This window comes from Macaca thibetana, chromosome 3 (genome assembly GCF_024542745.1).
Source record: "Macaca thibetana thibetana isolate TM-01 chromosome 3, ASM2454274v1, whole genome shotgun sequence".
Taxonomy (NCBI): Eukaryota; Metazoa; Chordata; class Mammalia; order Primates; family Cercopithecidae; genus Macaca; species Macaca thibetana.
Genome location: NC_065580.1, coordinates 21,593,050 through 21,609,424, shown reverse-complemented (window position 1 = coordinate 21,609,424; position 16,375 = coordinate 21,593,050). Strand labels below are relative to the sequence as shown.

The following is a 16,375-nucleotide window of genomic DNA, read 5'->3' as shown; positions in this document are numbered from 1 at the left end:
ATAGAAATTACTGAATTTAAAAAACACGGAGGCAGGCATTTAGATTTCTAGTTTAGGACTCTTTCTATTATTCTAAACTTGGGAAATGAACATGCAGAAACTAAAAGGAAGGGATAGTCATAAAACATTTGAAAGGTTTCTTTGTTGGTTTCAGACTTCAGTGAAGTTCTCCCCAATTTATAGCTATTTCATCTCTCTGAAAACTAAGCTAGTTTCTCAATACAAAAGAGGTAGATATTGATTAAAGAAATCTTAGAAAACTTGAAAACCACAAAGAAGACAAGGAATATCCCTAATCATTCCACCAAACTAAGATAACCACTACTAACCTTCCATTGATAACTAGCTTTTGTCTTTTATACGCCTCTATACATATTTTTATTTTAAAAAAACCACAACTTATTTATGTACTGTTTTACAAACTTTCTTAGTAATATATCATAAATTTTTGTCATTAATTTTTTACATCAACATTTTAAATGGTCATATAATTTCTTACAGACTACTATGCCTTTTGTACATTTGTATAGACACATATACACACACATTTGTATATATATTGATTTTTTTAATGAGAAGTCATAAAATGAGTCATTAAATTTTTTTAATGAGAAGTCATTGAATAAGAAGTCAGCAGTAAAGGGAGAAAGGGTGTCCATTCGTTTGATCGCCTGTAGGAATTACTTAGCATCACTCAAAATTTCTAATTTTTGTTCAATATATAGTTTTAGCTATTTAAAATGTTATGTTAAGTTCCAAAGGAAGGGTAGAGGCATGATCGTTGCACCAAAGAAATAGCTCCATGTACAAATGCATACAAGTTTTATAAATATTATCACAGACTTCTCAGCTTTCATCTCAGCTATCCCCACAGATACGGGTGACCTCAATCCAACCGGCTCTACATAGCCTACTGGGGATAGGATAAAAGGGAAGTAACAATGGCTCTAGAATCTTTCTAAAATTTTACTTATTTACTTGAGATTTAGCAGTTAACCACCAGTTTGAAGTTCCTATGATAATTTTTATTCAACTTGTTTGCAGCCTTAGTAGATAATTGTGTCTTTACTTCCATAATAATGAGGTTGGAATTTCCAGGTTTCAAATATTCAGAGAGGTGGCTGAGGTGGGCCTTTGAGTTGATTTCTAAGGAACTGATCTCTAATAGGAGAAATTCTCAGGATGCTGCTTCTCTCCAAAAAATTCCAGGAGAAGTTTCAGTTGTAATTATCACAGTCAACTTCAACCTGGCGTCAAGTTACAGAATGGCAAAATTTTAAAATCCTCAAAAAGTAATGAAGTATAGCTACATTATTTCATGTAGTAAGATCTCTAGAATATAACGTTGAGTAAAAGTTGTATGATATCATGTATGTATGACTTCATGTAGTTAAAAACAGTGAGAGAGAAAAACAGGCATATCTACATGTGAAGAGGGATCATTAAAAGTTTAATTATATCTAGGTCCAGGTTGTGGGGTTTCCAGCAATTTTTGGCTTTTTGGAGCATATCTTCCTACATTACTAGTTTTCTATGTGAGGGGTTTATAATTATAAAAACAAGCTATTTCTTTAAAAAAAAAAAAACAGACATATACACAACACAAAATAGAAACAAGTTTCCATGAACATTGAGTGCTTTATCTGATTCAGAAACTTAGAAAGATAAAAAAGAAGACCTGCTCAACAGCCAGGTCTCCTGACTCCTGTTCAGTCTGACCTTCTTTTTCATGGCTTCTCTCTGTCTTTAAAATGATCTGAGTTGAGTGTAGGACCAGCCTTTGTGTGGTAAAGAGGCAGTTGCCCTGCTGTGGTCTGAGTGGCTCCGGCAAGACCAACCCTACCCCATAACCTGGCTCCATTAATCCTGACTACAAGTCGTCTATTTCTCAATCAGGTTAAACATCCAAACATCTGAGTGCAAATAACATCTGGGAAGAATATCACATTGAGAAATTATTACTTTTAGTAGCAAAAACTGCAATAACTTTTGCACCAACCTAATTATCTGCCATTTGAAATAGTGTACCCAGTTAGCTAGCCAGACAGGTAACAGACCACTAGAAACCAGGACACAACTCAAATGTGTTTGATATGCCTAGGCAGCCAGGGATTTCAGTCAGAGACCAAGGGTGCTCATGGGCTGCCAGGGAAGTAAAGACTTCTACGCAATACAACTGGCTCAGAAAGGAAAGAGGTTCACTTGGGAGGCAAAGTTATTTCATAAAGTGAACTGCAGATTGAGGAGGCCCCAGAGAAAAAATTACACATAGGCAGATTCTTATCACTTACATAAATCTAATGGAGCTTAAGCCATTAATTAGGTTTCTAAGTAACCTGTCTATGTGTCATGGTTACAATCATGGGCCCAAAACCTGAGCTACTCGGTACCTGCATAATGAAGGCCTCAACTATATACTAAGATTCTTCTCTGTAAGTTTCTATAGTTAAGTGGTTCATTATTTCCTGGAGTCTACTGAGAGTGTTTTAAAACTCTCAGAGCTTATCAGAATCCTCTATGGCAAGCTTGTCCAAACCGCAGCCTGCAAGCCATATGCGGCCCACGATGACTTTGAATGAGGCTTAACACAAATTTGTAAACTTTCTGAAACATCACAAGATTTTTTTTTGCAATTTTTATTTTTTTCAGCTCATCAGCTATTGCTAGTGTTGGTGTATTTCATGTGTGGCCCAAGACAATTCTTCTTTTTCCAATGTGGCCCAGGGAAGCCAAAAGACTGGACACCCCTGCTCTATGGGGTTGATCTTCTATGTAAACTAACTCCTCTCTCTCTCTCTCTCTCTCTCTTCTATCTTATAGGCTGAGCCCTGGGTCAACTCTACTAAGCTACAACTCTTCCTTTCCTCTATCTTTCAACCCTTTCTCTTGGGTGCTCTCTGTAAACTGAAACAACTTGTGGTGCAGCCTGTTCTCAGTTCTTCTGAACAGAATTTCCCCTGAGGCCTCATCTCTGCCAGCTGATGCTATCAAGGTTGGCACACATGTCACATTACCCACTTCTGGCCTCACTGCCCTCTTACTAAGACAGTTATAAGAAAGTGGACACTGAAGTTCAGATTTACGTAACTTTTGCTGTGGAGAAACCAACCACATTTCTAGCCAAGTGCCACAGGAATCACTGTACCTCAATCACACAGATTCCATAAACAAACCGATTTTGTTATGTGGCTAGTGTGTTCTGGCACCAAATGAGAACCACCAACCTGCTGAAACAACACTGGACTGGCGTCAAAAGAGCTCAATTTAATTTAAGGCTCAGCTACTGGTCCAAGGGTATGTGTAACTTTCTCTAGGCTTTTAGCTCCTATAGCTATAAATGACAGTAATTCCCATGCTATCTAATTTCTGAGGTTAACTTTTAGAGAATATTAGAAAACAAATGGAAAGAAATTTTTTTAAATGAAGAACTACATAAACATACCAGATTTAAGACTGTAACCATCTCAAAGCCAGAGCCCACCGTCCTGGGAGCTGGGAAATAATCCCTTTGGCACCCATATAAGGGGCCATATAAATCATAGAATTTAAACCACGCTGGAGTAAGTACTGAAGGAAAACCCCAAAGGGGCTTCTCAGTAGTCAGGCCAAAGTCTTTGAACATGGTCCTGACCCCTCTCCTTGGGCTTCAGACCTCAACTCCCACGACTTGGCTGCTAGCGTTCAGTAGGACAACCCCAATGTCCCAAGGCCAACGTGTTCAGAGGTTTATAAAGCCCCATAGGCAAGCACACGCCCTCCCTTTGTGCTTATACATTTAAATCACAGTTTCTCTAAATGAAGCACTCTATTTTTTCCTCCTTTTTCCAAAGCCCCAGGCACTTCCATAAGCACAGAAAGGATGTCCGTGCTATGGTCACAAGCAAAGGCAACAGTGCCTGCGATCTCGCCCAGTGGGAGGATGTTTGCACTCACTCATCGAGTTACCTTGGAGTCCGTCTTTCTCAGAGATGCTCCTGCATCCACCAGAAGCTGGCACACAGCCCGGTTCCGCTGGCAGGCAGCCTTGTGCAGTGCAGTCTCACCCCTAAATCAAAGAGGAAATGGGAAACCACCCATAAAGGGGTTGGAGGCAGCAGGGAATGGGGTGAGGGGAGCTGATGTCGGGGTGCTCCTCAGCCTCCTTCCCTATAGGCTGCTGAGATCTTGGCTGTAGGGTACATTCTGGGGAGGTGGGAAAGGGGATTTCTAAAAATTCCTTGAGCTAGTCATCACCTGATCATAATATCTGACTCCAGCCCCCTTTCCAAACAGTGCTGATTAACTCGGTTTAGTAATTTTTTAAAGAAGCTACTACCATTTGATTTAGGTGATCGTCAATGCAGTATTAAACAGACTAATTGTCTAGATGTATCTGAACACTGAGGACATTCTCTCTGCGCATACATTTGAGTAGAGTGAGAAAGGCACTGGGTGAAAGAACAGGGAGCAGCGTGGAGCGCCTCTGGCCCTTCAGGCACAGCACACGGCCCTTGGTTGATGGTCACTCGGCCTACAGTGGAGTATCTCCTGAGAACCCAAGTTCAAAACGCCAGGCCAACACCCACTCTGCTCTATCCACTTTAGATTCTGTGTGAGTGGCAGGTGGAAGGAGCGGGCAGCCACAGAGGATATCTGAGAGGCACAGTGAGACTCTGGGAGAGTTTGAGAGCCAGGGCTCTCCCCAGGAGGCAGCAGGCTTGAGGCCAGCCACTCAGTGTGGGAAGGGGCAAGGGAAACTGGCTATTTCCCCATCACTGACAGGCTCTATAGGGAGGAGGGTATTCCTATCCTGAGCCCAAAGGCACCAAGATGCTTAATGCCAAAGTATTTCAGGAAAAATCAATAGCAGCCTTTAGAGAAGGCAAAAAGGGGTAAGTAATGGCACCACTTACAATCTTGCAAATAGGATGTGCTGGCATGTGGACCAGCTCTATAGAGTGATACACAGCTTCTTCCACAGCCCTACTGCTTTTCATTCGTCCTCCATTCTATTCATTTCTACTTCTCCTCCTTCCCACGTGCTTAGCTACTCACCACCTCATTCCTCTCCACACCAACTCATCTTTATACCTTTTCAAATATGGCTTTCAGGATTAGTTGTACAGCCTAACTTTGTTCCTGTTTGGGGAGGAGTAACTATTTTGCTGCTTTAGAAATAAGGTTGAAAACAAACATTATCATCAGTTTAGACACCATCCCAGAGCTGATGACTTTTTCAATCAGCATCCCTTCTCTGAACCATAGAAGACAGAAGATAGAGTGACTATGTTCTTAGTTCTTCAGTGGTGGTTCATAACTTGTGCTGTTCTAGACTAACAGAGAGAAGTTATGTCACTACATGTGCATAATGCCTCAGGGCAGTAGGGTCCCATTTCCTCAGAAACTCCAGCTGAGAAAGAACAAATGTGATGGGTACATTAAAAGGTAAGTGTAATTATTTAGACTTCTCAGCATTCCAAGATGCACCAGTGCAGAAGTACATTGCTTGAAGCAAGCTCTAAATGATGATTAGCACTGACTATGGAGGCAAGCATTATGACAATTGTCATCAGTTTCTATTGTGTAATTTTTTATTTAGGCAATTAGCCCTGCAGAGTTATGAACAAAGTTGAAAGTGGACTTTGAATTAATTAAATTAAAATTACCTACAATATGCCCTATAGATTACATTCTTCTCCCAGATATGTTCTGAAGAAAATAACCTAGACTATGTAATAAAAGGCAACACTCACGTTTCACTGTCTGCCATATCCAATAACTCGGAAGGTCCTAAATAAGAAGAAAGCAAGATGACCATCAAAAAATAAGCTCAAAAACTAAATATTAACAGAAAATCTATAGTCACAAAATGAAAATGCCTTAGAAGGCTAAATTTGGGGATAGGAATAATAAGACAAAAACAAAAATAAAAGGATCCCTCTACCTCCTCATTACCAAACTCCCAGTCTCCATGAACCAATATGTACAGAATGGTAGATACAAAAGAATGGTATGGTCTCTGCTGTCAAGAAGCTTTCAATCAAGTTTACGAAATAAAACTGGAATAGAATAACTGAAAAATAATTAAGTGGCTAACTAGGGAGAAAGGGGCAGATCAGGTGGGGTTTAGGAATCAGGGCCATTTCTCATTCTCAAACAAGTTGCTTGGGATGGCATCTTATGAAGCATAATATTAAGGCTGTACGACATTATATATATCATCTAGGGTACAATTCCACTTGTTATAAAATTTCCCTTCTCAGACCAGAAAGAAATACTATGCATATACATCAAATGACTATAGATGCATCCTTAGGAATGGAAATATTCTGTGAATTTCCCTTTCACAATGTTTTATGTGTTCACGAATTAATCCATTCAGTCTACAAACGCTGCCTGGAATGTCCACCTTTCTAGCTCTGTACCACTGCTTCTCTCCCTGCCATCTCTTGCCCTCTTCAGCCTGTGGGTATCAGTTGAGACTTTTTTCCCCATAAAGCCCTTTACGATCCCACTTCAAACAGCTTATTAAACACCTGCCTATACAATCCCTCACTTTATGTACTGACCCTATTTCCTATAGTTGAATGGGTAATGGGATTTATCATACAAGTGGGGACCACCCCAGGCAAAGGGGGATATATGATCATGTTACTGATCATGACACTTAACAAACTACTTTAAAATAACCTACTGATTTATCTCTCCCTATAACTAGACTCCAGAAAACCCCTTAAAGTTTTGGCCCATGCTTTGTCTAGCATTGTGTCATTCCTTGGTGCCTAGTATAGAGCCTGGAGATAAGTAGATGCTTAAATATCCCGTTGAATGGATGAATAAATATGCTTGTAAGTGTCAGGTATTGAGTATTTTAGTCTTTAGAAAGATGATCCTGGGGATTTGCTCTCTTTATTGGTGGATATCATTATTATTAAAAATTAACTTGTCGTGCATAGTAAGAAGGGGTGGAAGAGCTTATCACTCTCACCATGAAAGTCATTGGCCAAGGACAATATAACAGTGATGTTATGGGATTTCATAATTCTCCTGGTCATCCAAATCATCTTGACCTCTTCTTTTTCATACCTGCTATTCACTGGGACCAGGTGAATCTTCTCTTACAAAGTCTCTCCTATTTGTCTTTTCTGTTTGTCCTATTTGACAAATAGACTTCCTAACAGGTATCTACCTGGAACATTATTAGCATGCAGAAGTAGTTACTAAGAAAGATAAGAAGGTCTTACATCATCTAGATTTCTAGGTTTCCAATACATCATATCTCCCGCTTACTTCCAAGTATTTAAACACTGGAGCTCACAGTCCTTCATCTGGAACTACATTTCCTCAATTTGTTCCCAGGGTTCCATTTTCTTTTTTCACAAAAGCTAAAGTGGTAACTGCACACTCAACCATGTATTTTTCAGGCTTTCTACCCAGAATAGCCACCTGTCTAAATCTGACATGTTCTTCAAAGGCTAGTCTGTGACAAGGTCCTCTCAAAAGATGACCTTTGACAGAGGGAATGTATTCTTTCTCTCAACTTCCAAAGCACTTATTTGGTTCTACCCTCATACTATGTATTCACTTTTTGAATACATGCCTTCCATAAACAATTTTTTCTATATCTGTTGAATATAAGAACACCTCAGTTGTTTTTTGTATCCTTCTAGCACCTACCCTATATTAAGGAAACAACAAATATTTAACTCATGGCTCTTTGTTCCTTGGTCCTGTGATTCTAAGAAAAGATGAATAATGATCCTCATCCTCCCACACACATCCCAAAAGTGCAGAGCAGGACAGGACAGTGACCAGGGGTGAGGTTTCTCGAGCCATCCCTTCTTGGTTAAAAATCCCAGCTCTACTACAGACTAGGTCTTGGCCAAGTCTAATTAATCTCTCAGCCCTTGGTTATCACACATGTAAAGTCAAATTAATAATAATATTTATCTCACAGGGTTGTGAGAGTTCAAGAGGGCTGGGCATGGTGGCTCACACCTGTTATCCCAGCACTTTGGGACGCCAAGGTGGGTGGATCATTTGAGGTCAGGAGTTTGAGACCAGCCTGACCAACATGGTGAAACCCTGTCTCTACTGAAAATACAATAATTAGCCCGGCATGGTGGTGTGCGCCTGTAATCCTAGCTACTCAGGCTGAGGCAGGAGAATCGCTTGATCCCGGGAGGCGGAGATTGCAGTGAGCTGAGAATGCGCCACTGCACTCCCACCTGGGCAACATCTCAAAAAATAAAAAATAAAAAAAGAGAAGAGTCAATACACATAGTGTGTTTGAAACAGTGCCTGGCACACCACAGGTACTGCTTCAACTTTAAATAGCATGAAGTGTCCTATTCTCTGTCCTGATACCGGTCACACTATGTCAAGATATGGGATCCTCAGTGAAGGAAGGTGGTATGAAAGGGTTGTTTTACTCCCACTTACATGTGAAGCCACTTGTTGACTCAAATTCTATGTCCTGAGCACTAAGCACCTCGGGCCTATTTAGCTGCCAAGAGGGCACTCTTTACAATGTCAGCAAGGGGCTTAAGTGCCCAATGGTCCTCTTAAAGAGTGCCTGTCACCTTCAGAGAACATTCTAAGCTGCTCCTCTTGAAAGAAATTCCATGAATATGAGCAGCCTAGACTCATCAGTAGCTCTGTTCCCATTGGTACTGCTAATTGCACAACTATTTAGGCAACAGAGGCCTCGTTTACTTTTCTCCTTCATTCAGCACTGTCATTCAGTGCTCTCAGAGCCTTGTCACGGTGAGTCCACAGTCATCCAGGGTCTAAGGCTCTATGCAAGTGAGGGGATCCTCAAGCATTTTAATCGGGCTAGCACAGCAATAATTTGACAATATGAAGGTGGGGACAAGGGAAAAAGCTGTCTGTTCTTCACAATTTGTGACCAGAATCACTACAAATGCAGCCAACCCAGAATTATTCCAGACCTGATTATCCAGTCTGTGAGTCAGGCATGCCCGCGGCTACCCATCACTCTCCCTCCCTCTGCACCCTTTCATCCTCTGCAGCTGGCAGAGGTGAGAGGCAGAGGCACTAATACCAAGGTAAGAAACTTTTGCTCTTAATTAATATCTTAAAAAAAAAAAAAAAAAAAAAAAAAACGCCAATTAAAGATTTGGGGAATGGCTCTCAAATAATCAATTTAATTCACTTCATCTTTCCTTATTCTCCCATCAACATAGATGATCACAAAATAGCAGAACGTTTTGAACACTGGACAAGAAGAGGCAAAAGTAGCAACCAGCTGACTACAGAAGGGAATGGGCAGCTATTTTTAACAGCACAGGTACGTTTTCTAATCATTCGTGGCCTCCTTTAAGATGGCTGTTTGCATAATGCTAGCAAGGAAAGACTTACAGAGAGTGGATGCCAGGAGAGGCCTAAGACAAGGCTGTTCTTCTCCTTATTTGAACCTGCACTGCCCAACGGTGAGCTATGCTTTAACTGGACAATGTGGAGTTTAACTGTACCCTGTGACTTTTAGTGTAGAAACAATAACACCTATGATTTTTGAAAAGTTAATTTGAGTCTCACTAATAAAGGAAAGGAGACGAAAGGAGAAAAACAAGAGAGAAAAAAAATAAAGACTAGTCAGGCATGGTGGTTCACGTCTGTAATCCCAGCACTTTGGGACGGCCAGGTGGGAGGACTGTTTGAGTCTAGGAATTCAAGACCAGCCTAGGTAACATAGCGAGACCGCAGCTCTAAAAAAAAAGAAAAAAAAAAAAAAAAAATTAGCTGGGCGTGGTGGTACATGCCTGTAGTCCTAGCTGTTCCAGAGGCTAAGGAGGGAAGATTGCTTGAGCCCAGGAGATCAAAGTTACAGTGAGTCATGACTGGACCACTGCACTCCAACCTGGGTGACAGGGCGAGATCCTGTCTCAAAAAAATAAAAATAAAGACAACTGAATTCCTTCAATGTACATGAATGGGCAACATTTGAGTTTGGGGCTTGTTTTATATACACATACATTCTGATTGCGGACACTATGCCATCTCCCCTAAGGAATTTCAAGGGAGACCATCAAGTTGTCAGCAGAGAATTCACTGTTGTTTCCTCAATAGAAAAGGAAAACTCAGGTCCCCGTCTCTTCCAGGGTTTACTGAAATGTCCCCCCTTCATCCTTTGGCTGACCTGAATCAGAAAAAATACTGTAAAATCCCTTTTGAGGAGATATGGGTGCAGATTTCTCCATGAAAATTTCAGATGAAAATGGCCACTGCTCTTCCAGAACCCTAGACCAGTTGTCACCTGAACTCTGCTTATGACATTCACATGGCACTACCCTGCATTGTGGTTGTTTATCCATGTTTCATTTCCCTTGCTGGTATTAGGAATATGGAGGACACAAACCATCTCTCACGTATGGATGAATTTTGGCAAGTAACCTAACTTCACTATGCTTCAGTTTTCAACACTTGTCAAATGGAGATGAGAGCTTACTGTATAGGGTTGTAAAAATTAAATATGATAATGCATTTAGAACATTTAGAACAATAGAGGTTAACAGTGATTGTTACAGAAACTTTTTTTTCCTCACAAGTGCCTGGGACAGAATTAAAATGTTTTAATAAATGAATGAATAAAAGACATTTTAAAATCATTTTGGATCCCAGCCAATATCACTTTAAGAGAAAGATTCACAATTGAAACATGGATTCAAAAGACTGTGCTATATGGGAAATGGTCTGAAAATTAAGGGAAAGAAAATTCTGTTAAGTGGACATACACATCAGTATTCAGGAGACGCCCAGGGAATGCGAAAGGAAGCAAAACTTCACAAATCTTTCAAAATGAGAAAGTGAACATCATGTTAAGTAGCCAGGCCTTCCAAATTATAATGTTGTTGCCCAGTATTCATTCCATAGGCTCTTCTGTTGGATACCCGAGCTCCCGCTGATGTGACTTTGTCATCAATATTATATCTGTATTATATATGATGTGCCTTTTGTCACATGCATCCTTTAATTTGCTTCCCACACCAATGCCTCCAAATCCCCTTTGCTATTCCTTCCACTTCCCATGGCCTCTCTCTGGGCCCTCATTTCCCATTAGTCTCCCTGACGCTGCCAGCAGACCATTCCAAATCCTCCCCTGCCACAGGACAAAAGCTGCACAGATGTGGGGAGAGCTGGCACTGGGAATGCTAACAGCACTGTCATCCTGTCCCAGCAGGATGGTGGTCGGTTCTCTCTGGGACCAGAAGCAGAAAAAGGGGGGTTAAAAAAAAGAGAAAAGAAAGACTGAAGACAGAAAAAGAGGGAAGACAAAATAACCCATTGAAATCAAAAAGGAAATGCATGAGTGAGATTTCTATCAGGAAAACCAGTAGGAGGCAATGGGGTAGGCGTGGGGAGAATAAAAACAAAAGAGCAGAGTGTGCAGGGTGGTGAAGGAAAGAAACAACACAAAAGTCCCTTGGAGGGGCAAATGAGGGGGAGGGAGTGGGCAGAAAATATGGTTGAAAGGAGCTGAAAAGCGGGAAGCACTGAGAGGAATCTCAGCTGGAATCCCTGCATCCTTAGTCTCTCTCCCAGTCTCTGTGGAATTGTTAACTCTTCCTCCCCAAGTCTCTTTTCAACTCTCTAAATGTCCAAATTCCAGTTTTTCATAAAGGAAAGCAGCATGCTGTATAGATGAGAGAAGACATCCAAAGGAAGAAGATGCAAGCTGAAAAAAATTCAAGCCTCCCATGGCGCTTTCAGAACATACCGCACATCTCATGTGGCACAGCCCCCAGCCTGCTTTAAAAGAGCCCATAGAAGAGAAATCAGTTGCTGCTTGTTGTGTCTGAGAGAATAACTAATCTCAGGACTCTTGTTCAGGTGTCCTCTTGATGGTGGCGGCCCACACTCCTGACCAGAGCCAATGAAGAAGAGGGCAGAGCAGAGGGGAGAGGGGCTCAGGAGTAAGGCTGCAGGAAGCAAACGAAGTGTCAACTCAAGAGCCACAAACAACATCAGCTGTGTACCTGGAAAAGAGCCTGTGAATCCTTCAGAACTGCTATTACTAACGTCATCATTACAGTCAAGTCTTTGAACAATTTTTTTTACGTCATATGAAACCATGAGACAGACATAAACCAAATTGTGAAAAATAAGTAAATGAACAACAAAGGCTTTAAAAGATTTGCAATATTCAACAACCAGGAGGAATGTCTTTCTTGATCTTTGGCATAATGTAAAACTTTTATTTATTTATTTATTTTCATTTACATGAATTCAAACTGATCAGACTTACCTACTGCAAATCTGATGCTAATTTAAAAATACAATGCCATAGTCTGGTATACATCCCTAAATCCCAGACTTACTGAGGCTTCTTGGGAAGGCTGTTTTCTTTGTCAGGTCAGGGTATTCCAGAGTTATCATCATTACTAAGTTAGCAGAGACTATTTCAATCAACAGAGATCACCCTTAAGAAGGTGATTACAGAATTGAAAAGGTATTGACAAGTTTCTGTGTACTTGTGCCTGACTTCAAGAACACTACAATTTAAAGGAGTTTCTATCATCAAAAAGAGAGGAGTGGTTTTGCTATGATGGTTTTCAATAAAATGCAAAGGTTAATATAAACTAAATTAGCAACTAAAGATATTAAAAAACAAACAAAACAACAGTTGAGCTGAAGTGTTTAGCTCTTGTGGAATTAGGTGAATTAGGTTATATCAAATGATTTTACATCCATATTTCTGAATAAATAAAAAAGTTAAGATAGACATGGAGAATGAAATTGACAATGTCTATCAAGGTTGACAACTAATTTCAATAAGAATCAATTGCATTTGAGACTCCATATTCAGCTATAGTAGTAAAGTGTTAAAAATTGCCATCCATCAAAAATGCAGTGACCCTTGGACTGAACATCATAATAACATTTTATTTGCCAACAAAAGAAATGGATTGTGCTCTCCCATCTCTACAGTCTTTCTCCCTGTGCGATTAGAGATCCTGGTGAGGCAGGAAGGGTATAGGATGCCTTCTGAGACCTCAGGAATTATTTGCCTAGAAGTGAAGTTAGGATGATTACTGTGAATATTGTGTTTCTTCTAGTGAGCATAAATATTAAGCTGATTAATTTATAAAATCTAACCAAAGCATTGGAAGACTAAGCACTCCCACCCCTCAAAAAAAGACTGAATTCCTTTGTGTCCTTCCACTTGGGTGGAGTGGTATTGTGTGACTCAGTCTTTGCAAAAGTCACTGTGGGTTGATGAGAAACAGATTTGTGTTGGAAGGTTAGGTTTTGATCAAAGCCCTCAGAGACTAATGTGCCGGATGAATTGATGCCAGGCAAAGTAGGTGTGCACTGATCTACATTTGGGGTTAGAAACTCCAAGTCCTGTGAGCTTGGATGAACGGTGCTTTCAAAGGCCCTATTTTTGGAGGCAGGGGAAAGAGAGGAAATAGAGGAAGTGAAAAGCTACTGTGTCAGGGTGATATAATCCCAGGACTCATCACTCATGTCCCTGGGGCGGCTCAGATGAGGAGCCCTGCTGTTTTCATTTTTAGTATAATCATATTTCAAATATTGCATGGGCTGTACTTATGCTAAAACCTTCATTATTGTTACCATTTTTTTTTTTCTTCAAGAAACAGGGTCTGGCTCAGCTGCCCAGGCTGGAGTGCAGTGGTGCAATTCTAGCTCACTTAGCCTTCACCTTCCAGGCTCAAGCAATCCTTCCGCCTCAGCCTCAAGTAGCTGCGACTATGGGCCCACCATGTCTGGCCATCTTGTATTTTTATTTATGAAACCTGGGTTCTTAGGACCCAGAACCAAAGTCAAATAGAAAAATGAAGCTCTAAGGGATTCCAGGTGAGTCAGAAGTTCAGAACATTGCTCACTTTAAACTGCAGAGGCTGGGACATAAGAGAGTGTGGTAGATTAAATATCTCCATGAATTATTCACAGCTCTGGCCATCAAACAGTGGAATCTGTTTCCCAACCTTTTAAGTCTGGGCTGGCCCTGTGACTTGTTTTAGCCAACAGTATACAGTAGAGAGCAACCAGAACTTCCCAACTTAGCTTCAGGACATCTGGCAGCTTCCACTCTCACCCCTGGGAACCCCAGCACTACCATGCTGTGAAGAATCTTGGGAAAAAAAGACCAGGTGTTGAGAAAGGCTTAGGTGTCCTGGCCTTCCACAGCCATCCCAGCTGAAAGCCCCAAACATGTGAGAGTCCATCTTCAATAAAGCCTCATCCAAAAAAGGAGCTGACTGCAGCCTCCTAAATGAGACCAAGTGAGACGGTGGATACAGAGAGGATCCTAGGACTAGGGGAGGAAATACTGCTTCTTGAGGAAAGATGAAAAGATGGGTGGGGGGATGTGGAGAGAGAGATTCCTGGATTGTGTTGTCACTCAAATAGATGGCCAGTGTCTCACCTAACTCCAGAGAAAGGGTAGGTGGGCACCAAATGTCTTAAGGTATCCAAGCAAGCATTCAATCTCTTGGGTAAAGGGTATACTAAAGAGAGTAGATTGGAAGTGATCAACAAGACAGCAACTAGGAGAACTTTAAACCTGAGCTAAAGAAAAATAAAGTGACAGTATACATCTAACCCTCACCTGAGCTTTGTGCAGTAGAAATCCTGAGATATTTTCTTATTCAGGGAAAAAGAATACAGTAGCACTGTGGCTTCACTCTTGCCCAGAAAGAAATACTTTTAACTGCAAGAGATTGAATAGCCAGGGAAATAGGAGATGGAATGATACAAGCCCCAGACTTAGCACCAAAAATACATCCTACCTACCTAGGCTTTCCAGGGCAGACGGGTTTGGGATTATCCAACCCAGCCTACAAGGAGTAAAGAAATTCTGTCACCACAGCCCTTCTGTTTTCCTGGTCTTTCCTTTTTCCAACCCACCCTTTCCACCGTATTTCAGAGCAAGGGTTCAAGCAGAATCTCAACAGTGAGAAGGTACTGAAGACAAAGCAAGGGGTGTCTAACATGATTGACAGTTTGGTACCTACCTTGCAAGGACCTTGTGAAGATCAAATGATGGGATGTGTCTACTATAAACAATTGGCAAATATGTGCTTGACAAATGGTAGCTACGTTATCTATCTGTGGCTTTAGCATAGGACTTAAAACAGCTCCACGTATCTGTTTTAAATTTAATTATACACATGATCTTATTTTTTCTTTAGCCTGCAATTACTTGAAAACAGTGACTGTATTTTATTTTTGTGCGTGTACCATCTATAACAGGCAGCTCCTGTTAGGCACTACACAAATATTTGTTAAATGAATGAATCAATGAATGGAATAAGACATACTTGCTGAATTGAAAAAAAAAAACGGAGCAAAAAGGATGTGAATGTTTACGAGTATGCTTACTGTCTACAGGCTGAATTTGGGTGCAAAAGGAGTCAGCCATAGGCTGACTGTCAGGGCTCAAAGAAACTTTTCCAATCTCTCTGTATACCAAGGTCCAGCAGAATTAGACTCTTTCATTCCTTCTCGTTTAAAACAGCCTAGCTAGGCAGTATTTTTTACACTTTATTCCTGGAAATACTATGAAACATGATAAGTTGAATGTAACTGTTTAGATTTAGTATTCATCAAATATGTTTATGCTTCCAAAGGGTTTTTAGAGGCAGGTGCTATAGTGCATGCTACTTCCTGCAAACGATCTGGCACCAAATTAGAAATCCAGTTAGAAAGCAGTCTGGAAGGTTAGTATGATCTGCCACAGACAATACAATAGTACCAGACGTTTTCAAAGAGAATAAAGTGTAACCTGGGTGGAAAAGATAAATGAGATAAAACAGGAAAAAAAAAAAAAAAGAGAGAAACTAGAAAGATGTAAAAAAATTATCCTCATGAATCTTCACAATGATGAACCACAAATATGGATTAGGCAGGGAATCCCAACCCATTAATTTACAGAAGAGCTCTAGAGAAAATAAAGTGCACAATGCCAGGCTGCATTTATTTTTGTCCCCTATTTTTAAAAAAAGTAATTAGTCTGAAAAATAGCCTGTAAAGAACTTGGTATGAACACTGTTTCTATTAATTGCTTGGTTAGGATGGCCCATATGTGTCAGTGGTCTGCAACCATGACTGCCTCAAATAAGCAGGGGCAGTCGGCTAAAAGTTCGAGAGTATTTCTGCCATTCTGAAGACTGCCTGGATGAAGGGCATCTTAGAAAATGTAAAATGCAATGGATTTCACAGATAAGTGATCCTTGGTAAGTTCACTATGCCTACTCACCGTGGTCAAGGATATATTTCACAATCTCCCCGTTGCCGGTTTTAGCTGCGTAGTGAAGGAGTGAACAGTGGTCTGGTCCCTGAATTAGCAGACTGCCTCCATTTTTATAGCTTTCTATTAGCTGCAAGAGAGACATACAAAAAGAAGCTCAGG

General features: G+C 40.7%; 1 protein-coding gene across 8 annotated transcripts in view; it reads right to left on the bottom strand.

Annotated features, from left to right (window-relative positions):
* Positions 1-16,375, bottom strand: part of DGKI (diacylglycerol kinase iota) — a 464,727-nt gene that overhangs the window by 11,509 nt on the left and 436,843 nt on the right. For all 8 annotated transcript variants that reach the window (XM_050782372.1, XM_050782373.1, XM_050782378.1 and 5 more), the window contains 3 exons: positions 16,223-16,343; positions 5,733-5,769; positions 3,946-4,045 (listed from right to left, as the gene is read on the bottom strand). In XM_050782372.1, the coding sequence (XP_050638329.1) occupies positions 3,946-4,045; positions 5,733-5,769; positions 16,223-16,343 (258 nt within the window). The remainder of the gene's footprint in view (positions 1-3,945; positions 4,046-5,732; positions 5,770-16,222; positions 16,344-16,375) is intronic.